This window comes from Tamandua tetradactyla, chromosome 6 (assembly GCF_023851605.1).
Source record: "Tamandua tetradactyla isolate mTamTet1 chromosome 6, mTamTet1.pri, whole genome shotgun sequence".
Classification (NCBI taxonomy): domain Eukaryota; kingdom Metazoa; phylum Chordata; class Mammalia; order Pilosa; family Myrmecophagidae; genus Tamandua; species Tamandua tetradactyla.
In genome coordinates, this window is record NC_135332.1 from 4,682,530 (window position 1) to 4,710,147 (window position 27,618).

A 27,618-nucleotide genomic window follows, 5' to 3' on the forward strand; every position below is an offset into this window, starting at 1 on the left:
AAGGTCTGCAACAGGCGGGTCCGAGGCCCGTCCTATGGGCATGGGAGAATAGCTGTCCGGGTTAAAAGGGGCGTTGGAAGCATGCGAAGCGGGGGTGAGGGAGTGTTCCCGTTCCGTGCGGGTCAGGTTGCCAAGCCGCCGGGCTCAGTGCCGCGAATGCAACAGGCAGAGTTTAAATTTTACTCGACAGCGTGGAAAGGCCGCTTAGAGTAACTGCAACAGCGGGTAGGTCACAGCAGGTCACACAAGAAGTTTCACGCTCAAAGACTTGGCCTAGAACTTGGAGGGCCGCCTGCCTGACAGGCTTGCCTCTCTACCCCACGCCCCATTCACCCGCACTGCGCTGTTATCCCTCTGATTGACATCTTTGTCAGCCAATGACCTTTGTGGCTAACAAAGCGCCTGCCCCCAGGAATTAGGCGGGACGAGAAGTTGGAATGGCACGCATTTACGCCAATAGAAAGGAGGCTTCAAAAGCTACGGTCATAATAACCAATGAAACGAAGGAATGGTTCGAAAGGACGTGTCAGGCAGCCAAAGGCCGGAGCCGTTGTGGTGGTCCCGTGGCTTCCGTTCGGAGGGGGCGGGGCCGCGTCCCAAACGGAAGGTGGTTGTTGTCGGTACCCTAGCAGGTTTGAAAGTGGGGGTCGGGCCCGGCTGCCTTTTCTCTCGTTGCGCCCCCGCCCCGCCTCCCTTCGGACCCTTAAGTCCCAGGCCCGGCTCCCAGCCCTTCTTACTCCTCGCCGGCTGCGGTTAGCTGCCGACCCGGCCCTCACTGCGGCCCTGCCGCCGCCACCATGTCCCTACACGGCAAACGGAAGGAGATCTACAAGTATGAAGCGCCCTGGACCGTCTACGCCATGAACTGGAGCGTGCGGCCCGACAAGCGCTTTCGCCTGGCGCTGGGCAGTTTCGTGGAGGAATACAACAACAAGGTGGGCCGGGCAGGGCTCGGAACCCAGCTGGCGGGGAGCGGGCCCCGGGAGCGCCCTTACGGAACTGGAGCCCAGACCCCAGAATCCCCCTGCGGACTGGCCTTAGCGCCATGGAGCCGTTCCTACGTATCTGGCCCTGTGCTGAGGGTTTCTCTTTTTTTTTTAATTGTGGCAGCACTCGTGTAATCGGAAGTGTCGTTATCCCCATATGACTGATGGGGAAACCGAGGCACAGTGTTGTGACTCGTCAGGCCAGACAGCTGTTTCGTGACGGAAGCAGGTCTCAAACCTGAGTTTACACGAGCTACGCCATTTATCCCTCCCCTCCCCTCCCCTCCCCTCCCCACCGCTCCCCTCCCCTCTCCACCCCTCCCCTCCTGCCGCAGTGCTTCAGTTGGGGGGCGGGGGAGGGAACAGGGAGTGATGGCTGTGAGGGAAATGCCAGCGCTTCGGTTGGTGGTCGTTCTTTCCTGGCCACACTAGATTTCCCTTTAGGGCTTAGGGCTGTTTTTTGCACAGGCTGCCTCACCTCCACCCCCAGGTACTGTTGATGATTCCCAGCCCTTCTGCCGCTAGTGCCATCGGTATTGCCGCCTGATAACCGTCCACTCTAAAGTGATCTCTTTTTGAAAGTATTGGCGCATGGCAACGGACCTTCCGTTGTTTCCTAAGGAAGGATGATGCTTTTTATAATGTTATTTTGGCTCCTTTCATGCGAATACAGATGTGTAACCTTGAGTAGTCTTTTTGGATATCCACCAATTTGAGAAGCCTTCATAGAAGCTTTGGTAGGAGAGGAAGCTTTTACGTTGGCAGTGAAGCATGCATTTAGTTTTGAAAGTTGTTGACTAAGTCGGGGGGGAACTATTCTTTCCTTTACCCCTTGATCTCCTTTTATTATATTTGAGTAAATGTTGTGATTGATAGTGATCAAGAACAACCGAAAGCTTTGACTGGTGATGTTTAAAGCCAATACTCCCGTTTAAACCATGATAACAGACTTAGGAAGAATAAAATTGGACAGTGAAAAGCATGGTGCAGGGAATAAAAAGCCAGATGGTCTAAGGTTGAATCCTGTCGGTACATTGCCCAGCTGGGGGTATTGCACAGTTGAGTTCTATTTTGACCCACAGTGTGCTGTAGGAAAGGGGTTCCTTATTACATGTCAAAAGCCTGTAAAAAGTATTTGAGAATATTGTTTCTTTTGTTTTTCAGGAATATTGTTTCTTTTGTTTTTCAGGATCACGAGTTACTCTAGAGTATGTCTTAATTTTTTTTTTGTAGTACCCTTTGAGAAATTGATTAAAGCAATGGACTTGCATTGCCTACATTGCATGTAAAAACAATTTACGGACAAACCCTAGGAAGTATGCACTGATGTTCAAGTCCACCCATTGCCCACAGACAACAGAGTCCTGCGCAAGACATAGCTTTATCTTCTTTTCTCTGATGCCGTTTATTCCTTATGGCTGATCCATAGTGGACAACAGAGGTTGAAATGGATTTTGGGACCCTGATGTGGAAACCGTGTTAGTAAAATTAAGGCCAGTAGAACTACTGTTTAAGGACGCATGTTGGAAAAAAAAAAAGTAAAATATGTTTTTCAAAGGTCTGGAGTCTTCTCAAACAAGACTTTTCTTACTCTTTGCACATTTTTTCCAGGGTCGGTCTGATAAAAATAGTAGTCCCATTTCTAAGATAGGGGAAACTGAGGCACAGGCTGTCATGGAATCTGTGGAGCAGTTAGTGTCAAACCTCAGTGGCAGAAACTCTGTCCCAAGTTTGTCCTTTCCTTCAGAAACCGTATGGTTCTCCTCCTTTGTACTGAGCACACACGATAGTGAAATGCAAACTAATAATTCTAGTAGTAACAGATTAAATGAATACTTGCGTCTTAATTTGCTTGCATGATGTAGTCAGTGCAGAATCTTAAAACTATTTTCATGTCTCCACCTCTCCATAGGTTATGGCTTTTAACTTTAGTATGTGTGCTATGTACACCTTTGGCAGTCTGCAGTCTATAGATCCTTTCTCAAAAATTTTTTTTTCAAATCCATAAATTTATAGGAGTACCCAAAAAAATAGTTATATTTAACTACAGTTACCAAAACATTTTTTTAAAGTGGTGATGTAGTAATATGTACTACATCAGGTCATTTAACAATAACTAGTATAATTATAACTGTAATTTTGAAATAGCAAAGAGGGTAAACAGCATTTCAAGATAGGCTTAAAACTAATGTGAAGTGAAAAAAATCAGTGACTTCTATTGGTGACAAAGTCACAGATACTGCTAATGCTGTATCTCCCTCCATCCCTTATTGAAGGAAATGCTAAATTTCAGCTGAAGGTTAGTGAAAATGGGAATATGTTTCCAATTGAAGTTCGTGGACATCAGGGGGAACCCCTAGAGGGTGGTAGGCAGTAAATCCCACTTTAAAGCAGTGGTTCAGATACTAAGTTTTTGAGAACCCTTTCCACAAAAGTGGAAGACTTCATAATTTAGAGTAATTAAAAAGTTATTGGTTAGAATTTTCAGATCTTTGGTTCCTGCTTACCACAGATAGTGACTGCTAGCAGAAGACAAAATCAGTGGACACCTCGCAGATTAATATTGATGAAAAAGCTCAGAAATGGCTTTTTTTTTTTTTTTGGTGTGGGAATACTAACTAGAAGAAAAAGTAATTATTTTTGTCTTAATTGTTTTCCTATAGTAAAATTGTCCCTATTTATTCTATAGAATGAACTCTTTTAGCATTTCAAAAATAACTTGACTTCCAGGTATTCCCTCATCTAGAGTCTTCCAGAGTAACTGTCAACAGATTTGGGAAGCTGGGAGGTTGGGATGGCCAGAATACAGCAGCACTGGTGCTGGAGGAGTGGCTCTCTAAATTTTAGTATGTGTGAGAATCCCCCAGGGGGCTTGCACATGCCTGGGCTCCATCCCTGAATTTAACAGGCATGCATGCAGGCTATTTAGACACAGGTGATCCAGATGGAACTCTAAGAACATTGTCCTGCAGTTATTTGTCATCTGCCAACCAGAGGCAGGAATTGTATCTTTTTATAATTACATGTTTGGTTCTGCCCTTCCATCCAATTTCACCCATGAGAAGAGCTCCATTACCAGAAAGCCTCTTTGAAGATAGCCTGGGATCAGTTCTTAGTCCTTCTATTTCCGAGTGGTTTGTGACCTTTGGCAAGATAACCTCTGGGTCTCATATTGCTCATCTGTAAAATGAGGGCAGTGAATAACAAGTGCATATGCCTTATAGAATTGTGATAAAGAGTGATTTAATATATATAATAGGCTTAGGAACTCTGCCTGGCATGTAGTAAGTAATATAGAAATGTTAGGTGTTATTATTTAATCATCATTAGTGTACCTATAATTGAAATATAATCGAAGAGAATTATATGAGTGATAGGTAAATTTTACTTTGTATTTTCCAGAGAGAAATCAGGATGTTAGGTCTGAAAGATACCTCAGAAGATCACTGTGAAGGGTGCACAGGTGGTTAAATGTTAGAAAATTTGTCTTCGATTCTTGGCCCATGCACCCCCCCAACCCCACCCCACCCCCCTACCAAAAAAAAAAAAGGCCATTGTATTCAGTTCCCTGCATTTGGGTTTTAAAGACCCAAAGGGAAAAATTCCCTTGATTTCTTTTGACCCAACCCAGTACAATACCGGTATTGTAATGTGTTAGTTTAAGCACATTTTCTCCAGTTCTACTTACATGCAGTAACTCTGGTATTTCTTTGGAATTTTACAATATCTGTGGTCCTTGGGCAGTGGCATTTCCCTTCTTTTGTGGGGAAAAGATGGTACATTTTCTGGGCTTCTGTTAAACTCAGTTGCATGTTTCAGGATTTGGTTTTGCATAAACTTGACAGAGTGGGATTTATTTTGACCTAATATTTAGCAAGCAGACCACTTGTGCTCCAAGATTTAGTATCTAGAGAATGTTTTTGAGGTTTGGGGGAGAGGTTTTAGGTGTGCTTGATGCTTTTTGAAGAATTCTGATGGTGAATCTGGATATGACAGACCACCCTGGGCTTTGAAAGACCCATGGTTTGAATGCTCACCTTTCAGCCTGGGTTGACTCTGTTAAAGGAGGTGGATTCTTTTGCCTGTGCGCTCAAATGACCGATTCCTGAAGTACTGGGGTTTCAAAGAGAGAAAAAGTTCATTGCTAGGCACAAAGCAGGAGATCAGATGGCCTGTTGGCCGAAAAATCTCTCTGCAGGCTGCCATAATTCTGATAGTTTTGTAGCATTAAAAGATGGGCAGGTTTTAGGATAATGAACACAGTGGCCCCAGGTGATGTAATTAGGAGTGATTTAATTATTTAGCATGAGCAGATTATATGCTTAGTCATAAAATGTATCTAAGAAAATGACCTTAATATTATAATGGGTGTGATTTTTAGTATTATAATGAGATAAAGGTAATTTACAGGTTAAAGTCTAAGCTGCTGTGCATATCAAGTAGACCCATTTTGGTTAGATTCAGTTTCAGTTAACAAGATAACTTTGGATTTAGGGTGGGTTATTTCTGGGCTGACCCAAGACCCAGTAAACCTTAGGGACTGTTTTTATTGATCTCAACACTCTACAGTCAAAAACTTGCATAAATGGGTATAAGTGAAAGTTAGTCCAAGGTTTTTACAGTTACAAGGGCATGAGAAAAAAGCTATACAAATGATATCTTATCATGAGATAATATCTCATTATCAGAGATCAAGGCAGCTGTATTAAAATTGAAAGAATTCAGGTAGTTCCTCTAATATATCAGAAAGTAAAAAGAATATCTATGTAATAATTCAGTAATCATAATCATCCCTTAAATTCTAGCTTCTTAGTTCCAACTCCTCTGAGATTCTTAATGTAGAGTTACTTTATATATTTTGTACTTAATTATTTGACTCTGGTCTGTCATTTTTCATTTCTCAGTTTACTGGAGATGCTGCAGATTGAACAAGGGACAGATCTCTGTTTAGTAGATGGTCTGGTCTGCCTGAGGCTTTGCTGACATATCTGACTGGTTAGCCTCTGAAGCAGGAGCCAAAGGGGGCCTGTGCCAGAATTTATCTTAAATTTTGACAAGGCAGGATTATAGATATCTGCATGTATTTGTTGATCCACAGTAATCAGTTAGGATTATAGGCTTGAAGAGAGGACAAATGTAAAAGACCAAGAGAAGCTGCCCTGTGGTCTCAGAATTTTGCCCTAGCTGATTTTGGTTATTTCAGCAGTTGTGGAGAAATGGACTGTTTACTTGAGCACCATAATTACATGAAATCTTGAATATGGTGTGAGATCTTTTTGGTTTGAATAGGTTAGTGTGATGCCTCAGTATATCCCAGAGTAATTTGAGAAGAGAATAAAAAAGTATCTGCAAAGTCCCCTTGGGGAGAAATGAGGAAATATTAAACTTCCCCATCTTGGGAATTCCTGATATTCTCACAAGCAGTGGGGACAACCAATTCAATAGGCTGAGCCTCAATCTTGGGGCTCACCTCTATGAAGCTTATTCCCAGAGAGTGAACCCTGGAGAGTCTCTTTTGTTGCTCAGATGTGTCCTCTCCCTCTAAGCCAACTTGGCAGGTAAACTCACTGCCCTCCCCCCTGAGTGGGGCATGACTCCCAGGGGTATAAATCTCCCTGGCAACATGGGACCTAACTCCTGGGGATGCGCCAGGACCTGGCATCACTGAAATGAGAAAGCCTTCTTGACCAAAAGGGGGAAGAGAGAAATGAGACAAAGTCTTACTGGCTGAAAGATTTCAAACAGAGTAGAGAGGTTATCCTAGAGGTTATTCTTACTCATTATGTAGATATCCCTTTTTAGTTTAATGCTGTCTTGGAGTGGCTAGAAGGAGATACCTGAAACTGTTGAACCATGTTCCAGTAGCCTTGATTCTTAAAGACTGTATAACCATATTATCATTTACTTTGTGACTGTGTGACTGTGAAATCTGTCTGATGCTCCTTTTATCTAGGGTATGGACAAATGAATAAAAAATTAGGATAAAAAATAGATAGTAGGAAGAGATAAAGGTTAAAAATTGGGTAGATTGAATTACTGTGAGTTAGTGAGGGGGTAAGGGGTATGGGATGTATGAATTTTTTTTTCTTTTTATTTCTTTTTCTGGAGTGATGCAAATGTTCTAAAAATGATCATGGTGAAGAATACACAACTATGTGGTAATATTGTGAGCCATTGATTGTATAGTATGGTTGGGCTATACGTGTGGAGATTTCTCAATAAAAATATTTTTAAAAAAAACAAAAAAACTTAATGTTATTATAGTCTAAAAAATTGTTTTAGAACCAAACTGATTACTTTTACAAATGAATTTGACAAACATGCAGACATTGTCAGAAAAATTTTGAAAAGGAAGACTAATGAGGGTGGGTGGGAAACAATCAGATGTTAAAATGCACTGTTAAACTGTAGTAATGAAAGCAGTTGGCTCCTGCAAGGACAGATGAATGAAACAGAAGAGAGAGAGAAATGAACTTAAATATATAAAGAAATTTAGCTTGTAATAAAGATAGTATGATATGAATAGGTAAAATGGACTGCTAAGTGATATTAAAACTAGGAAAAAAATAAAATTTGATCTCTTTCTCATATCTTGTACCAGAATTCCGAATGAATAAAAAATGTGAACACAACTACAAACATGAAAGAATTTTGTGATCTTGAAGGGGGGAAGCCATAAAAGTAGAAATAAACTAAGCCATATAAAAATATAATTTTTCTATGGTAAAATCAAGCAACCAACCAACACACCCCACAAAGTTAGATAAATGACAAACTGGAAAATACATATATATATCATCCTGGACAAATAGAAAAATTTTTTAACTTCCAAAATCCACAAATTAACAGGAGACTGATCACCCGATAGAAATTCAGTAAGTGGGGAGGAGCAATTATAAAGATAAACCAAGCTCTCTGGGTGTTCATAAGTGGCTCTTATGAAAACAAATGTGTGTAGAAGTCATCAAAGATACCTTATATTCAATAATAAAATAATGTACTCACACCCCGTACCTCAAGTTCCACTTAGAATTTATCTTAAGGAGGTAATGTTGTTTGTAAAGATCTAGATAGATACACAAGGAATTTGTTGGAGTAACATGTAATAACAAACTTTAAAATAACCTAAACATCCAAAAATCGGGCAATAATTAAATGAATAATAATAGGCCTCTCTGGGGGGTGATAAATATGTTCATTTATTGTAGTGATGGCTTCGTGGCTCTATTCATATTTCAAAACTTACCAAATTGTACACTTTAGTATGTATAACTTGTATGTCAATTATACCTCAATAAAACTGTTAAAACCAAAGTTTTTACAGTAGACCCATGTAGTCATACTAAACATCCTTTAAAAAGATTGAGATAAACATTTAAGTATTTAAGTGAAAAGGGTATATAACCTTATTTTCTAAAAAAAAACTACATGTGTATATTTTTATATATATTATACAGACTGGATATGCATTTAGATAGTAATAGTAAAATTGTTGCCCTACATCATGCATAAAATTTAAAATTTATTATTTTATTATTTATTATTTTTATACCTAAAAAACTGATAATAGAGAAAACTATTTTTTGTAATAGTTTTAGGTGAAGCTTCCTAAGCATGACTGAAAAATCATATAGGAAAAAAAGTAGAATTTTTCAAACTGTATAAGTTTAAAACTTCTCTAACGATGACAGACAAAACAAAATTAAAAAGATATGTGCAGACGAGGAGTGAATAGGGGCGGTGTATATAACAAATCAAGGGTTTATGACCATAATTTATCAGTAGTTTGTAAGTCAACAAAAACACAACTCAGTGGAAACATAGGCAAAGAATATGAAATGTAAATGATGAGTAAACTAAAGAGAACACACTCAACTTTACCAATAAAGGATCTGCAAGTTAAATAATGAACAATTATTCTGTCAGTTTGGCAAGGTATAAGGGGAAATGTATGTTTGTTACAAAAAACAGGGGACTATTTTTTTAAAAGACAGTAAATAAGTCATACCTAACAATACAAATATCTGAAAGACGGCTAAAAGTTCGTGTTAGGAAAGGTATAGATAGGCAACAGGCATTGACATAGTTGTGGTAGGATTGTAAGTTAGAAGGCAATTCCAAAAGAAGGACTCTGCTTATATAAACACTTGTACTGGTACAGATAAACATTGTGATTGGGATATTCATAGAGGCATTGTTTGTTCATAAGGAAAGTGGGAACTAGCCTAGCTATTCATCAGGATTAATTAAATAAATGGTAGTATGGCTATTCTGTGGAATACTATGCAGATGTTACAGTAAAGTAAATTTATCTGTATTACCACCAGTGTGGGGAAAAAAAACAGAACACCTGACATATCATGTAAAGAAAAAAAGTTGCAGAACAGTAAAATTAAAAATCAGATAACGTCAGAACTTTTGAATTTCTTAAGCCTTTTCTGAAAAAATGAGTATGGCCTTGTTCTTGCTGAAGTTAAAAATTTAGGCCATCCCCTTTTCTGAAAGCATCAAGGAGATAAAATAAATAAATGAAATTCCTGCTAATTGCTGATTTCTTCCTCGGTTTAAGGAAGAACCTCACTGGGAAAGTTCTTAAGAATACAGTCTCCTGGGTGCCCCTTGAAACTTGCTGAATTAGAATCTTGGGCTTGAGTTTGAAAGCCCAGGAATATGTAAAATACTCCAGGTAGATCTGATAGCCAAATTTGGAAACCACTGCTGTATGTAAAGCAAAAAGGCAGAAGTACACATACCCTGTCTTTGAGGTACTTAGTGAAATAGAATGAGACTGTAATATAGGCATTTTTGTGAGGCAGAATGGGATTAGCTATCAAATAAATGGCACAGATACGTGCCGAAAGATCACTGAACCAGGAGGACTGAATGTTTCATGAAGGTGGTGAGATGTGATAACATTAAAAGTTCATACATGGAGTGAGGAATTGTACTAACAGTTTACATACATAGGGTAGTTACATATAACAACCTTATGAAGTAGGTACTGTGGATATCCACATTTCTGAATTGGAGAACAGGTATAACAAGGTTAAGTAAAATATTCAAAGCCCTATAGGTAGCAGGTGTTAAGTAAGGAACCCTCGAAGCCTGATGCCACTTTGCTGTATTAATATTGGATCTGTGGAAGGAGGTTCAAATAGAAAGTGCAGTAGAAGAAATGGGAAGAGAGGAAATGAGAAGCAGTGGCTAGATAAATGAAGGGTGAGAGAAGGGTAGGATGGACAGGAGCCATGGTGGAGGGCCTTAAATTTCAGGCTAAGGGGAGCCTATGTAGCAAATGCTCAACAAGTCCTGATACTTGAGGTTTAAGGGGAAATCTGATGGCTTGAAAGACAACTTTTAGAAGTAGGTGTAGCATTTTCTTTTCTAATTTAACTTCACGATGTTATCTGTCTGGTTAAAGAGAATTTGTCTTTTGTGCTCTCTGCCATATCCCCTGAACTTAGAACAGCACCTGTCACCGAGTAGCCACTTAATTAAATTTTTGTTGAAAGAATGAAAGCCAAAATGATCTTTGGGGCTCAGAGTCTGTATCGGAGGCTTGTTCTTGATTCTCTCCAATGAGCCTGATAATTTAGCATCTTATCTGTTTTTCTTTCCTCCCTTGCAGGGCTGATGCTAAATTCCATCTAGAATTTTTTTTTTTAAATGGCTTTTTTTTTATTTTTTATTTTTTACATGGGTAGGCACCGGGAATCGAACCCGGGTCCTCTGGCATGGCAGGCAAGCATTCTTGCCTGCTGAGCCACCATGGCCTGTCCTCCATCTAGAATCTTCATATATTATTTTCTTTTTCATGTTATTATTTTCTGCTAAGGTCAGAGTATTAACTCTTTGATTCTCTAAGAGCTGTTCCTTCATTCAAAATCCCTCTTGTGGCTATTTCTAGCCATCCCCTGCCAGTCTCACTGCCAGTCATCATAGGCCCTTACCTCTTCCCAGATGTTCCCCATGAGTCTCCTGACTGAGATGCCTCCTCCAGCCTCTTTCCTGATCCAGTCAGTCCTGCCCAGCATAACCAGGGGTGCTGTCTTCAAAGGCCATTAATCATTCCACTCCCTTCTCAGATACCTTCACCGGGTGGACTTCTTCCTCAGTTTGCTTTCAGTGCTCTCCAGCCTGTTCTCAGCACACCTCCATAGCCTCTTCTCCTCTACACTTCCAGATGGACACTTACAAGCCAGTTTACTTGCTGTAGCCAAATGTGTGCCTTTTCCTCTTGCCCATTCATAACCTTCCCATACTCTTTTGAACACTGCTCAGATCCTAACTCCACTTTTCCTTGGCTGGGTGTGAATTAACACTTTTTAAGTGTTTTAGGGCAGTAGGATTTTTTCTCTTTTTACATCTTTATACACTATCTCCCCAACAGATGACATGATTTTTGAAAGCCTGTAGGTGCTCTACAACAATGAATAGGTTTGCTCACTATGTGGATTTTTAAAAGTCAGACATGGATGGTAAGATATACCTGTAAAAGTCCTAAGGAATCTATTAAAAAGCTACTAAAAGTAATTAATTAGCAAAGTTATAGGATTCAAAGTTATACAAAAATCCATTGTATTTCTATATATGAACACTTGGAAATGAAATTTAAAAAACAATTTCATTTACAGTAGCATAAAATACTTAGGAATAAAGTTAAAGAAAGAAATGAAAGATTTGTATACTGAAAACTTCAAAACATTGCTGAGATCTTGAAATTAAAGAAGGCCTAAATAAATGGAAAAATACTCCATATTAATGACTTGGAAAACTCAATATTTTTAAGATGGCAGTTTTCCCTAAACTAATCTGTAGAGTCAACACAATCCTGAACAAAATCTCCAGAGGATTTTTATAGAATTTGGCAAGCTGAATCTAAAATTCACATGGAAAAGGCAGGGCACACAGATATACATGGTCATTTGATTTTTGACAAAGTTGCCAAGGCAGTTAATTCAAAGCAGAAAGAACAGCTTTTTCAACAAATGATGCTTGGGAAATCAGATAGATGTATGTACAAAAAAATAATCTTGATTCATACTTCTCACCATATAAAATTTTTAACTCAAAATGGATCGTAGCTTTTAGAGCCACAACAGAGCCCCCGCAGCCAGAGTCTTTTGGAAATGAAGAAGAATGCCTCGGGGGGAGCTTCATGAAAAAAGAAGCCGAGAGACAAAGCTGGTAGACTTTGCCACGTTCACCACGTGCCTTTCCAGTTGAGAGAGAAATCCTGAACATCATTGGCCTTCTTGAACCAAGGCAAGAAGAAATGAGGTGGCACCTTCAGTACTCTGGGTCTTTCTTTCACCCAATCACCTAATTCACTGAGTACATTTTCCTGCTTTCTACACTTTCACAGCAGTAAGCCTTTCCTGTGGAGGTTGTCAAAACCCTCATCGGAGCTGCCAGCTTCACAGCCTGCCCTGAGGATGTTGGACTCTTTCATTCTCAAGGTTGCGAACTCCAGAAAGAGAAAGTGAAAAACGGAGGAAAGAAAATCATCAATGAAATAATTTAAGACAATTTCTCAGAATTGAAGGACATGAGCCAAAGGGTTGAAATGTCCCACCAAGTGCTCAACCAGTGGACAAAAAGGAAACTTTTCAGGCATGTCATCAAGAAATTTTGGCATACCAGGACAAAGAGAAGATTCATATGCATCCTGAGTAGGGAGGGGTGGAAACAGTTCCCAAACAAAGTATGCATCTAGAAAATAAGTCATATTTAAATTGTGTTTTTTGGCAACACTATTTCAAAAGTATTAGTGGGTACTACCATCAGAGATGTATAATGACTAGGAGTTCCTTTTTGTGATGTTGGCAGTCATTGCTGATGTTGCCCAGATCCATTATTTCATTAGGGCTTATTCTATCTGTGACCACAGGAGCCCCTTTTTTTGACACAGCCACAGCAGTCTTGTTACTGGAGTGCCTTTGCTTTTGTAACTTGTTACAGGAGCCCAGTTCCAGGCTTGACATCTTGTTGTGAGGAGAAAATCAAGGATGAATTCAAGCAGATATAAGTAAGCGAGAAAAGTTTATTGAAAAGAAAGTAGTTGCTCAAGGGGTGAGCCCTGGGCGTGCTCAAGGGAGAGAAACTCTCAGGATATTTGGCACATGGATTTTATCAGGTCAAGCAAAGGGAGGTGGAGTTTGAGACATTGCTACATTGTGATTGATTAGTAAACATTCACGTACTGGTAAAAAAATAAATAAAATGGACCATAGACCTAGAAATAAAACCTAAAATGATAAAACTTTTAGAAGAAAACATAGGAGAAAGTATTTGTGACTTTGGGTTAGACAAGGATTTCTTAACTAGTAGCAAAAAGCAGGAGCCATAAAAGAAAAGAAATGATAAACTCAACTTCATCATAATTTAAAATTTCTGTTTTTCAGAAGACACTGAAAGAAAATGATAAAAAAACAAGCTGAAAAAAGATACTTATAGAACACATAAAAGACATTTATCCAAAATATATAAAGAACTTTCAAAGCTCAAATTTAAAAAAACCCAGTAAAAAGTGTAAACAGAATATTTGAACAGACACTTCACCAGAGAAGATACATAGACAGCAATAAAGCACACGAAAAGATGCTCAACATCATTAATCACTAAGGAAATGCAAATTAAAACCACATGAAATACCATTACAAACCTATTAGATTAGATTGAAAACAGAAAACTGCCAATACTAACTGCTGACAAGGAGGTGGAGCTTCTGGAATGCTCATATAATTGCTAGTGGGGATGCAAATGGTACAGTCACTTTGGAGTACAGTGTAGCAGGTTTATATTTATATATAAAGGTAAACTCACACTTGATGTATGACTCAACAATTCCACTTTTAGTTGTCTACCCATGAAAAATGAAAGCATGTCTAAAAGACTCATACATGAATGTTCATAGCTGCATTATTTATAATAACCCTAAATTGGAAAGAACCCCAGGGTACATCAACTGGTGAATGTATCCACACAAGCACTGTTACTCAGAAATACAAAGAAAGAAACTATTGAAACACAGCAGTACAGATGAATCACAAGAACATCATGCTAAGTGAAAGTAGCAAAACAAAAGACTCACCACTATGTGGATTCCATTTATGTGACATTATAGAAAAGGGAAGACCATAGTGATAGAAAGCAAGTCAATGGCTCTTTAGGGCCAGGGCTAGAGGACTGACTACAGAGGAGCCTTGGGGAACTTTTTGATGATAGAAATGTTCTCTGTCTTTATTGTGGGGTTTACCCAACAGTATATTTGCCCAAACTCACTGAACTGTATTAAAATGAGTATACCTCAGTAAAGCTGTTAAAAATCAGAAAAATATTGGGGCAACTAAGACTAAGATACGTTAGAAAGACAAGAGCAGAAGGAATTGTTTTTCTGCTCTAAGGTTAGTGCTTATCTTCTCATTATGAATCTTCACCAAAAATTCCTTCTTCTCCTTCCTCCAGTTGGTGTAGTTCATAAGCAAATGTTCAGTGACTGGCATTTCTCAATGACTTAGATTCACAGTTTGATAGTTAATAGTGGTTCAAAATTGACTCTAAGAAAAAGTGGCCAGGACGAGGAGATGGGGGTTTCTCATCAGTGGTGCCATTCTTTTGCCTAAGTGGTTTGGCTTCTTGAATGCTCATTAAACATATCCACAAGAATGTAACTAGCCAGTATTTTGGGGAGAGAAGTGAGGTAGTGTGTTACTATTGTTTTTTTTTTAGGTAGAACATTGCTTATATATATTGGACTGCATAGTGTTTGATATTCCTGGCCCCTGGACACTAAATGCCAGCAGCACTTCCCAGTCATGTGGCATCCAAAACCACCCCTACATTTTCAAATGCCTTAGGAGGTGCAGGGTGAGGTGTAAATGGCTGAAGGTATATGGTATTGAGTAAAAACTACAGGATCTGGAGTCAGAAACCTACATTCAAATCTTATCTCTGCCTCTAACCAGGTTTGCAGTGTTGAATGTAACTCAGCCCCTCTGAATCTGGTTTTCCTCATCTGAGCAGTGGGATGGTTGAACTAGATTTCTAGGACATCATCTTGCTGTCCTAGTTTTTGACTCTGTGGTTTAGAGTAGTACAATGTTGGGACTTCTGTCATTGACCACGGATCTGATATATTTGATACAACGCCCAGAAAAACAAATGTTTATAAGTCCCAACTTTGGTGTGTTACAGGTTCAGCTTGTTGGTTTGGATGAGGAGAGTTCGGAGTTTATTTGCCGAAACACTTTTGACCATCCATACCCTACCACGAAGCTCATGTGGATCCCTGATACAAAAGGTGTCTATCCAGACCTACTGGCAACCAGTGGTGACTATCTCCGTGTGTGGAGGGTAAGCAGAATGCTTGATTAGCAGTCACACCAGTGGGTTTCTTAGTGTCAGCTGTTGTGAGCAGCATGGTACCCCTGAAATGGACTGGGGTTGGAGGCAGCGAGTGCCATTGCAACCCGGGAGAAACAAGTAACTGCGTGTCTGTACTGACCTTGTTTGGCTCAGCAAATCTTCTAGTAAATTTAGCCAAGATTCATTGAAGTCTTGCTGCTATGTGCAGAGTCAGCGCTGGAAATCCGAAGCTCAGTTGACTTGATATATAGATGACAGCCTTCTGTGGAAGTAGGGATACTTAAAGCCTCTTAATCAGTTTACAGCAAAGGTATTTTGAATGAATTAAGCAAAATACCAGGCCACTGATTCTAGTTATGTGAGTGGAGCATGGAGTCTCAACCCTCCTTGGCTGAGCTCTCTGGTAGTGGCACCTCCTATAGCCCAGAGATAGCCTCCAGCCAGGCAAGGTGCAGAAATTCTGGGTTGTGTAAGGTGCAACGATCTCCCCTCCAGAAAAATTTAGGAGTCGAAATTTGGAAATTAAAACTGTATCGAGGATAAAGTTTGGAAAGAAATAGTATCATCCTTTTTGATAAAAATCTTCACCCTTGTACACCTCTCCCCTTGTCTTATATTTACCAAGATACTGTCTAAACAGGGCTTTATAGGCTTTTTATGAGGATAAGACTGTCTGATTTCTTCTAATTATTGTTTCTTCAGGTTGGTGAAACAGAGACCAGGCTAGAATGTTTGCTAAACAATAACAAGAACTCTGACTTCTGTGCTCCTCTGACCTCCTTTGACTGGAATGAAGTGGATCCTTATCTTTTAGGTAAGGGTGTTAGGGAGTGTGTATTCCATCCAGTTAGAAGAAGATACAGCCTTTGGCAGTTTTTAACCAGGGGCCTGAAGTGAATGTGTCATCCTAAAATGGGGCCAAGTGAGAAATGGCAGATTAAATATGGTATGTGATTATTAATTCCTCAGATGGAGTTGAGCTTTCCCTGTGTGTGTATCTTATCTCTCCAATCAAAGTCTAAGACCCTAGGGTAAAAATTGAATACTTGAGTCTATTTTTGTGGCTTTCAGTAACTTCTTTATATTCAGAAAGTGTTTGTGGGCTGGAGAGATGAATTGGCACCAGGAGGGAAGCTTGCTTGGAAACCTCACTCCCATCAGCAACTGACTTGCATTGGTTGTTTTCAGGTACCTCCAGCATAGATACAACTTGTACCATCTGGGGACTGGAGACGGGGCAGGTGTTGGGGCGAGTCAATCTCGTCTCTGGTCATGTGAAGACCCAGCTGATAGCCCATGACAAAGAGGTAGTGGCACTTATCCTTTTCTTTTTCCTCAGATGATTTTTTTGCCTTTCTGGGATGATCAAACTGTTTTCTCACTCTTTTGCAAATTACTTGGCAAATCATAATATAATACCAATGTTTTGTGGTGTGAATTGAAAATAGTAATATGTCTAAATGGTGGAACACCATTGCATATACATTTTTTTTGCCAATATAAACAACTTATTGTGCATTCTACTGTTCTTTTCATGCCAGAGATTGCTGTTTTTTTTAAATAATAAAGTATCTTATAGACAAATTAGGAGCTTATGTAATTTAAAAATAAATCTTACAGTAACACTATTTTAGAACACATTAATTTGGGGGAGGGTTGATAAGGAAAGGGGAAAAAGGGAAAGAGAATATTTCCTGGGAGACAAATCTAATTCATCAATTTTTTCCTAAAATGTTTTATGGAATTCTAGTATATTCACTTAATATTTACATTTTTAATGCTGTTTCATTTTGATGTTTCTTTTTATGTATTGGAACTACTGAGGGGAGTTATTTATGATTATATTTAAATCCAAGCATTCTTCTGGATGATTTTGGAAAACTGTCATGAAATCTTTTCCTCTTAGAGCTGTAGCTTGTTTTTGGTACACTGATTTCCTCTAGGTAGTTTTGCTTCTCTTTTCTACCTTGCTCTGCCCAGCTAGGGGTATTAAAAATCTGTACATATGAAAAGAATGCTTTGACTTTAGGTCCAGCTTGAGGTTGGAAACAGAATAGGAAGTTGGTGACCAGGTTTTCATTCTTAGTAAGGGGTTGTTTGGTTTTCTGAACTCCTAAGCGTAAGATATGTTATGAGATTGCTGGACTTGACTCTGCTAAACCAAAAGTCAAGTGAAGAGTTTGTCCTACGGAGAGGATCAGTAAGGAACTTCTGGAAAATTCTTGGCATCAAGTGGGATAGGTTGCTGCATTTTAGTTATGTGACAGTTAAGCTTGCAGTTTTCAGTCAGGTACTGGAAGAACCTAGAAAACAAGAACTACTCTTAAGTATTTAAACTGAGAGGATTTAATCCAGCACATTGGTTACAGAGATAATGGTAAAGTTGAGAAGCCACAAAAGTATTAACAATAAGGTAAGTATCCCAATGAATAGGAGCAGCAGGAAGCTGCCACTGCCTATAGGCTGGTGTTTTGTTTGGCTAAAGCTGCCAAAATGCAGTATACCAGAAATGGATTGGCTTTTACAATGGGGATTTATTAACTTACAATTTATAGTTCTTAGGCCATGAAAATGTCCCAATTAAGGCTTCAACAGGATGATACTTGGACTGTGAAGACAGGCTGCTGGCATCCAGGATACCTCTGTACACGGGAAGGCGCATGGCGTGTATGCTGGTCCTTTGCTCTGGGGTTTCATTGTTTTCACCTTCTGGTTCCATTGGCTTCCTTTGTGGGTCTTCTCTTAGCTTTTCAAGGGCTTTCTCTCTAAGCTCTCAGTTTTTTCTGCCCTTTATCCTCTCATACAGGACACAAGAGTTAAGATCCACTTTGAATGGGGTGGGTCAATCTCAAATTGAAGTAACCTAACCAAAAGGTCCCACCCATAACAGGTCTGCACCCACCGGAATGGATTAAAAGAACATGGCCTTTTCTAGGGTACACGGCAACTTCAAACTACCACAGCTGGAGAGGCCAAAGGAGGAGGCATAGTTTTAGAGCCCAGAAGCTGGGTTTACCTAGCAAGAGTTAGAACTGTGGAGACACAGCCATCACCAGAGATGTTTCTTAGAACAAACAGGGGGAGGATATATACCTTTGCTTCTCCTTTGCTCCCACCATTAATTTTCCCATCAGTGCTTCCCATTGGCTGACTGTAGCCAGAAGCAGCCAGTAGACCTGGGACCTGCTAAATGCAGCCTGTCGGAATCATTCTTTCTGGTACAGAAAGAGCAGGTTAAGGAGCCAGAATCTCACAACAAGCACACCCTGGAACAGTGCGCTGGCCTTGAAGGAGCAAACACAAGGATGGTTTTCAGAGAGAAATAATACCTCATACCACCTTTGAACTAAGAGAAGAAACATATTTTAATTTACTTCTCTCTGTCAAAGTAAAGACTTGTTGGTGGCGCTTTCATTGCTGCCTGGTGGATTAGTGTGGAGGAGGGTTTAGTATGTTTGGGAGTTTTCACCTTCCCTTCGTTTAGAGTGAAGCACACTCATGGAGCACAGATGAAGGCATAGTCACTTAAAGCTGAGAAACCTTTAAGTACTTGGCCGCATTGTTGGTGGTCATCATACTACTATAGTGATATTGCTTATGGTATCTGTTACTGAGAAGCCCTCATGTACATGTTCACTGATATGTGATCTGTTCCTGTCTGCTGCGTGCCTGGCACCAGGGATTGGGCTGGAGGGTCACACTGATAAATATGTTTCTGCCTGAACAGCCCAGTTCTGTACCAAGCATTGCTTTGTCAAGCCTGTTAGGCCAGTGCACCTCCTTGGACAGAGAAGCATAGTTTCTTCATAGTCAGCCATAGTAAAAGGAATTTATGGGGTTAAATAGACATAGATGCTTGTTTGGCAGTGCCCCTTAGCAGGAAGAACCTCAACAAGGCTGGAGCCACTGTGTTTAGTGAAAGATTCCTCATATGCCCCCAGAAGTTAGCTGTCATAATTATCCTTGACCCCAAAAGATGGGTTTGTCTGGATTCATTTGTCTTTTTCTGTGTTTTTCTCTCTGCTTGTCTGGCTCTGGTTCTGGCTCTATTTTTCTCTCTTAGTCCTCTCTCTGAAGCTCCCCATTGCTCTCTGCCTCTGTTTTCCCCTAGACATTGCTGTACACAATGTTTGCAGCAAGTAATAAATGCAGGAAAAATAATTCAGAACCTAGATTTCTTCACTTAAGAATAGAAAACAACTAGGAGAAGAAACAGATCATGTCCTAGGACAAAAGAGTGATACTAAACCTGTTTGTGAATATAGGCATACCTCAGCTCCTGGCAATTCAAAACTGTTGTTGCCTCTTTCTTGCAAATGAGTCTCAGATCCAGGTTTCACCAGCTTGATTGCTATTAGGTGGCCATAGGAGTACCAAGACAAAAGGGCTGCTCTGTCTCTCAAATGGATGATCTTGGCCTTAATGTAATGGACCTGCCTCTGACTGTAAACAGGTAGAAGCCACCGAAGCCCAGGAGATAAATGTGTCTGACATAGAAGGAAGTAAGTGAAACCCAAACACTGTGAGCATTGGAACAAGTAGCTCTAACTTCAGTGGCTTTCCATAGTATGGCAGAAGATAGCCACTGGCTCTGGCTTCCACAAAGCCTGCCTAAGCATATAAAACACTTACTCAGAAGTACATGTGTTCTGTTAGTCAGCAGGATATGTGCCCTTTGTTTTAACACAGGGGTTGGAGAAATGTGAGGAGAAGCCAACCAATTTTTATAGCAGGATGATCTTTATTCTTTGAAAAGCCAGTGATGTTAGAGCTCTCGGGTTATGGTGCCCACAAGACGCTGTTTCACTTACCTCCTGTGACATGAGCTGGAGTTTAGATGAAGTGGAGATGACAGATGTCTCTGCTACAGGAAAAGGTGATGAATCTGAATGTGACTGAAGCTTCTTATTCATCAACAGGTCTATGATATTGCATTTAGCCGGGCTGGGGGTGGCAGGGACATGTTTGCTTCTGTGGGCGCTGATGGCTCAGTGCGGATGTTTGACCTCCGCCATCTGGAACACAGTACCATTATTTACGAGGACCCACAGCACCACCCACTGCTTCGTCTCTGCTGGAATAAGCAGGACCCTAACTACCTGGCTACCATGGCCATGGATGGAATGGAGGTGAGCACCCCCTTCAGGCTATCATTGGCTGACCTGCCCACCTAACTTGGGCACTGCTTAGTTTATCTAGAACACTGGCTCTCAACCAGGCCCTGGGGGATATTTGGTAATGGAGACATTTTCCATTTCACAACTACAGGCATGCTACTGGCATCTAATGGGTAGAGGGATCCCACTCAACCTCCTAGAAGACATAGGACAGCCCCCCACTAAAAGTATGGTCCTGCCCACAATTTCAATAGTTCCTGTGACCTCTTTGAATTCTTTTTCCTCAATACTATAATTACTTTTGGAACAGAGACCTTAAAAGAAAAAGTTATAAGAAAGTTAAATAATGTATTTTTCTTGTGCATTGTTTTTTGTGTTTTTTTCTTTCCACACACTGAAGTTCCTGGGCCTGTTACTTGTTATTTCTGCAGGTGGTGATTCTGGATGTCCGAGTTCCCTGTACACCTGTTGCCAGGTTAAACAACCACCGAGCATGTGTCAATGGCATTGCTTGGGCCCCACATTCATCCTGCCACATTTGTACTGCAGGTAACCATGGTGGGGGTGGGGTAAGGACATTGTCCACTTTCATCTCATTTCTTTGTCCATTATAGAGCCAAAGCAGAAATGTAGTCTCATGATTTTCTGCCATTTCAGCATTAATTGGAAAGACATTAAGCTTTTTGTGTTTTTGGCTTTCTGTTCCTGCTTATTTTTCTCATGGTGGAGCAGTTATGAGGTCTCCTCCAGCGTTCCATATTTCAGGTGCTGGTCTGACCTCTTTGTTATTAGCCTTTTTTCCCCATCAAAGGAATCATTGTTAATAGAGAGCAGTCTGAAGCCCCCAATAGAAGCTCCATCTTCTCCTGACTGGGTGCCTTTTCCTGGATCACTACTGTTTTGTGTGCTATATCTGACTTGAGTCCTTCAGTTGAAAGAGGTTGCTATTCAAGTGTGCTTGGTTGAGGGCTGAGGAAAAGGAACTTAGTGTTTTCGAGGTGCTGAATGTTAAAAACAATCCCCAGATCTCTTTTGACACAGATTGTTCTGTGGAGGAGGCTCTGTAACTTGCCCATGTGATGTGGCCCTGGCAGGTGACCACTGTTGCCCATAGTCAGCCTGGCCTTTTAGGGATTAGTGTTTTCAGTTTCCCTTTGTATCAGGAATGGGCTTTCACATGAGAATAGGCTGATGAATCTGGGGGTACTGCAACTCTGAAGTCCCGTCCCTCTTTTTTCTTCTTTTAAATTAAGAATTTTATCATTTTACTTATAAAAGTAATATAAGGGTGCACAGGTGGTTCAGTGGTAGGATGCTCACCTTCCATGCAGGAGACCCGGGTTCAATTCCTGGACTATGCACCCAAAAAAAAAGAGGTAATATGGTTACATTACAGATCATTTAGAAGCCAGAGTAAAGAAAGCATAACCTTTAGTCTTGCTATTCTAATATTACTGCAGTTCTTATTTTGATATATTTACTTCCAGTCATTTTTCATGTGCTTATGTATTTAAGATGATTAGCTTCCTTCTGGTATCTCCTATAGCCCCTTTCTAGGGATTTTTTCTTTTCTTTTTTTTTTTTTTTTTAACATGGGCAGGCACCGGGAATCAAACCCGGGTCCTCGGGCATGGCAGGCAAGCATTCTTACCTACTGAGCCACCGTGGCCCGATTTTTTCTTTTTAACAGCACATTTTCACACAGCACTTTACTTAACTCTGTCATCTGAACCACACTGCATTGAAGAATAAATACATAAAATGGGGAAGAAAAGCACATTAAATCAAATCATCAAAGAGGGATCTTTAATCACTAAGGTATTTTAAGTGGCTAAAAATTACATCTTTTGGGGGGCTGTTCTTATTCCATTGTCTTTTTTTGATGCCTGATCCAGATGAGATTGCCCCTCTAAATCCCACTGTAATATCCTAGCCCTGGTACAGTGAACAGAGTCTGGGGAAGGGAAGTCTGAGGCCTAGATTTGAGTCCTAGCTCTGTCACTCACTGGCTGCATGGCCATGTGGTTTGGAGCAAGTTCCTTAATATTTCTAAACTTTGGTTTCCTCATCTATAAAATGAGAACTTAATACCTCCTTCACGGGGAGTTTGGTAAGCAAATGCTTTGTAAACTGTGGCTCCCTCCCCAGATGCAGGGTTCATTAACCTCATTACCTGAGTTGTGAATTTGCTTGCTGGTCTCTCTTATCCCTAGCGGATGACCATCAGGCTCTCATCTGGGACATTCAGCAAATGCCCCGTGCCATCGAGGACCCTATCCTGGCCTACACAGCTGAAGGAGAGATCAACAACGTGCAGTGGGCATCAACTCAGCCCGATTGGATTGCCATCTGCTACAACAACTGCCTGGAGATACTCAGAGTGTAGTGCTGGTGGCGCCATGCCCATGAGGCAGGGGCGTCTTTGTTTACCACCTCTGCCCCACCTCCAAAGTAAGAAGAAACATGTTTCCAGTGGCCAGTATGTCTTGTTGCTTTGCACCCCCTGTTAAGAAGCTGCTCTAGGAGTTCCTGGCCAGTCATCCTTCGCTCTCTCTGCTGGACTCAGTGCTGTGTGGCACCTCCTCAGCCCAGGGCTGAGTTTTAAGATTTCTTCTCCTTTCTTCTTCTCCTTTGGTTCTTCAATTAAAATTTTCTGTATATTTGTTTGTCAGCTGTTGTGTTAATGAGCATTATAGGCACTAGTTATATTTGTCTTCATCTGTCCCAGATGTCTCTGTCAGCTGCCCAAGGCAGCAATCCATGTCCTATCCATGTCTGTGTCAGCACTTAAGTGGGAACAAATACCAGTTATGAAGTTGTCTTTCTTCCTACTATCAGTGTCTTTAACAAATTTCAACTTTGTATATTTTTTTACCTATTGGGCTAATTTTTTTATGAAAAGAATTTTACTCTTCCTAGTTTCTTCCTTTGTTTCATACTTCTCCCTATTTGCACTCTCCTCTCTTCCCTGCTCTTACCCCATGAGCAGTTTGCCTTCTTGAATTGTTGCCTGAGTGATATGTTCCTAACCAGGAGTCCCAAACCACCGTGGTGCTCTGAAGTCTGCCAACTCATCACACTTTTCTCAGCCTGGCTCCCCTCAAGGGCATTCCAGGCTCCAAAACAGATGCATGAAGCCCTTTGTTATATTCTGAGGTACTCCCACTGTTACCTATTGAGAACATGCTAGAGCTGAGATAGTCAGGCTGACTGGGGTGCATTTTTTGAGAAGGATGGTTTCAGAGAAGCTGAGCTTATTTCCAGTACATAGTTTCAGAATCTGTTTTTCCCTCAAAATATGAGCGCCAGTCTCATCCGTTTCTTGTCTTGAATGATTGGCAAGAATGATGTATAAACTGAACTTAGCTATTTCTATTTGTTGAGCTTTCTTTGACTCGACTTGTGGTATATTGGCTACTCTTTGGATTGAGTGCTCTGAGCTGAGAGTTCCACTTGAGACATACAGTCTATATTTCTAACCTTGAACTAGATCTCTTTTAGAATGTGGGAGACTGTCAGCTCTTAATAAGGAGTGACTAAATCAGCTGTGATGATCCACAAGGGATAGCTGCAACAGAATCATAGGACCCAGAGTCAGCCAGTTTAGAGCTCTCCCCACACCTGTCAACACCTTCCTTCCCTGCAATTTAGGTTCTGAGCAGTATTGGACTTCTGGGCTACAGTTGTCTGTTTTGACTTAGAGGCTGCAGATTTGTTTCCGTTATGCGAATGAGTTCCATAGAAGGGGCTTGTGTGTGATTTCACTGGTATATAAGTCCTGGGGGCAGGAAGAATTTGGGAAGTACTTGGGGGTGAGGTGGGGAGTAGGGGGCCTTTGCCTGGCTCATCATGCTCTGCTAAGTGCCCACAGATTGAGAGAGTAGCAGACATAAAGCCAATGGTTTTATCCATTTAGGCTTTTGCTTGCTCTTGAAAACAAAACAGTTAACTTTGTTCTTCTGGGACCTTAATCTCTTTTGGTTGAATCTTCCATTTCAGAGGCAGATATATTTGTATCCCAAAAGTCATAAGCTCTTTGCTTTATTACCAGGGGCTTGTCCCAAAGAAAAAGGCTCTTTTTTCATTCAGGGTATTTCCCCCTCTACCTTTTTACTCTCTTGTTCCGATCTGAGGCTTCTGGTTTACCGTCCTGCTTAAGGTTGACTCACTGCATTTACTGCTGGATTTGCACCAGGTCATTTGGAGATTTAAAGAAAGCAGTTCTTTTTCAAAACTCTCTTCTGCTTGCAGTTGTTTTTGATATGGTTTCAGGGTCCTGCTCTCAAGGATAGCACTTCTAGGTTGACAGTTGCTTGCTCTAAGAGGCCTTCCTATGGAAAAGGGTCTGAAATGGAAGTCAGAGTGTAGAAGGGCTTGTCCTGTCGAGGCAGTGCTTACTCTCCTGAGTTCTGAGTTAAGATTCCTTTCTTGATCTGCATTTAAACCTGGACTGAATGGTAAGAAGATATGTAAACTGGAACCCAAAAATAACCTTGGGAAGGGGGTATTAGTTAATAATAATAATTAGAATATATTTGGATAAGGTAGCTATTTACTCTGGGAATGCAGTGTTTGATGGTGGTTATATTTTCCTTTCCCAGTGGACTCCCAACCCTATCATCTGTCCTTAGGCTCTACAGCTTTAGTCCTCCTCCTCCTTCCATCCCACCTGGGACCCAGGTGTGGCTCCCTCTCCTTCCTAAGCACATACAGAAAGTTACTGGGTTGCTGGTATTGTGAAGTCCCAATGCTCTTCCCCTCCTTTTATGCCACTTGTCAGACAACCTCATAGCTAAGGAGGGGATTTCTGTGTCTTGGGACTTAGAAAGCCTCTTGGCACGCTCTGATCCATAACAATTTCAAAAGCAAGTCTCTGCTGAATTTGTTTAGGTACTCAAATTGACAGCCAGAGAAAATGAGTGGGAGGCTCTGGGTCCATGCTCCTCCAGTGAGAAAAGGACAGGTGCTGGGACTTTACTAGGAAGGCCACATGGCAGCACCTCTGGGTTCTGGCTCGGCTTGCAGTGGCCCTTTGATGTGTTCTTGGGATACTGATCCAGAGCTGTCTTTCTCTTTTCTGGTCTGCTCTGAGGAGAGGCGGAGGCGCTGAGTAAAATAGACCTCAGGTCTCTACCATTGGAGAGCCTGTAAAGGGTACAAGTCGTTCAAAGGTTTGAGTATTTCCTCCTTCTAGGGAGGAACTAGCCTGCAAGTTAGAGCTTGAAGAGGGAAGATATTTGATGACTGGGTGAAAATTTTTCATCAGAACCAGGGTTAGCTCTCAAAAACCTGGCTAAGATTCAGGAACAACCAAAAAAAAAATTCAGAATCCTGTAAGGTTTCGATGATAGTTAGGTCTGAATTTGTAGGGAGGAGATTTAGAATGTGGGAGAAAATCAGTAGTGTTTCCTTAGATGCAAGTTGGAACTAGAGGGCAGTAAAGATCTGAGGTTGGGGAACATTCAGATTACATTGCCTGGCTGTGGAGAAAGCCTATGCCTTGGCCTGTGCCCCCTACCTGGACCACTAAATTGGGGATCTTTGATGCTGGCAACTGTGGGGGCAGAATAATAGCTCAGGGCAGAGGGAGCCCTTTCCTGAAGGAGTTGCAGTCATAAGTGATGCTGGTCAAAAAAATATGCAGGCTTTTGGAGTCCTGTGACCATCCCAGCCCATGACTCTTTTTCATTCTAGGTTTGTACAGAGCAGAAGAAGCAAAGGTTATAAGCATTCATGCTGACTTTTTCCCCCTTAGTATCTTCTCTTTTCTTCCCTTTACACCTTCTTACTCCCTCTCCACTGTAGAACTTTCTCCCTGCTGCAACATGGGCCTTGAATTCCTAGGTAAGAACATATAGGAGCTGGAGAGTTTCCCAAACATGGGAGGGCCAGCCCAGTACCATCCTTCCACCTTCCCTAGATTGAAGTACAGTTTTTGACTGCCTGGCTTGGGGGGAGTGGGGCAGGCAGATGTGCATGGGACGGGAGACCATTGAAGTAGAAGCCTGAAACAGATTCTCCCCTCTAATCTCTGCACTGCAGGGTAAGGAAGGAGGGTCATGCTTAGCACTTAAATGGGTTTTCCTGGGTAGAAAAGCTGAGCTGAGCAGTCACTGTGAAGACTGGGCCAGGTTCTTAAAGAATGTCTTCTCTGTACTGGCTAGGCCAGCTGCTGAGAGCATCTTATGTTGCAGAGCCTTGCCCACCTCTCCCACTTGTGCTCTCTTCTCCATAGTTCTCATTGCTGCTATTAGTTAAAGTCCAATGTGTGGCCAGACAGAATGGGCCAGGTCTTCTCAGGCTACCTTCTGGATGTTATTTTTTAAAATATGGAAGCATGCAGATGCCTTCCCAAAGAGGCTTGGACTGGTTATCAAACCAGAAACAAATAAGCTAAAGAAAGTTTGAACTCAAGAAGAAAGATGTTGGCACAAGTCTGTGTAACAGTACCTATACCCTTCTTTGTGACAACCTGGTGAATATGAACTTCTGATATGTATTTAAAAGAAATGTTCTCACCTTGGGTCGATTGTAGCAAACAGTATGTTATGAAACTTGGGTAGTATCATTTGCTTTCATTCCTGTATGTTTTATAACCCCTCTGTCAATGACTTTCCCACCTCCCTCCCCAAAGTGTGAATTTGTAGCATGATTGTATAAACCTCTATGTAGAAAATGGAGATTTCTTGTTCTTTGAAATGTTAAGCTCTAGCCAATCAATTTCTGTCCCCTTTAACCTAGTGTGTCTGAACTTTGGTTTCTTATTATATATTTAAACTTTCACCTTGTACTAGGTTTTATGGCATCCCATGGTAAGGTGGAGAGGAAGCTGCCCCCTGCAGAACTGTACTGTAGTCATTTTTCTTTTGTAAATATTATTTTCACAGGACTGATTGAACACAGGGCTTGTAATTAAATTTTTTTTTTAACACTGTGCTGTGAAACCATGTTGGGGAGTCTCCATTGAAGGCTACTGCAAAGGGACCTGAAAGTGGAGAGTTATAGCTATGGCTTTATTTCTTGCTTTCTAAGCACATTAAACCTAATTTTCATTCTTTCGTTCTGTTTCAACCTTCTGTATAAGAAGTATTGTATTTTCTGCCCATCATACTTTGTAATAAAACTTGAACATGTATAGATTGACTGAA

At 40.9% G+C, this 27,618-nt stretch overlaps 1 protein-coding gene across 1 annotated transcript; it reads left to right on the forward strand.

Moving 5' to 3' along the window:
• Positions 1 to 575: 575 nt before the first annotated feature.
• DCAF7 (DDB1 and CUL4 associated factor 7) lies at positions 576 to 27,618 on the forward strand. The gene is made up of 7 exons (XM_077163539.1): positions 576 to 935; positions 15,183 to 15,341; positions 16,056 to 16,167; positions 16,542 to 16,660; positions 20,273 to 20,482; positions 20,902 to 21,019; positions 22,684 to 27,618. The coding sequence occupies exons 1-7, from the start codon at positions 798 to 800 to the stop codon at positions 22,854 to 22,856; spliced, it is 1,029 nt and encodes a 342-aa protein (XP_077019654.1). The 5' UTR covers positions 576 to 797; the 3' UTR covers positions 22,857 to 27,618.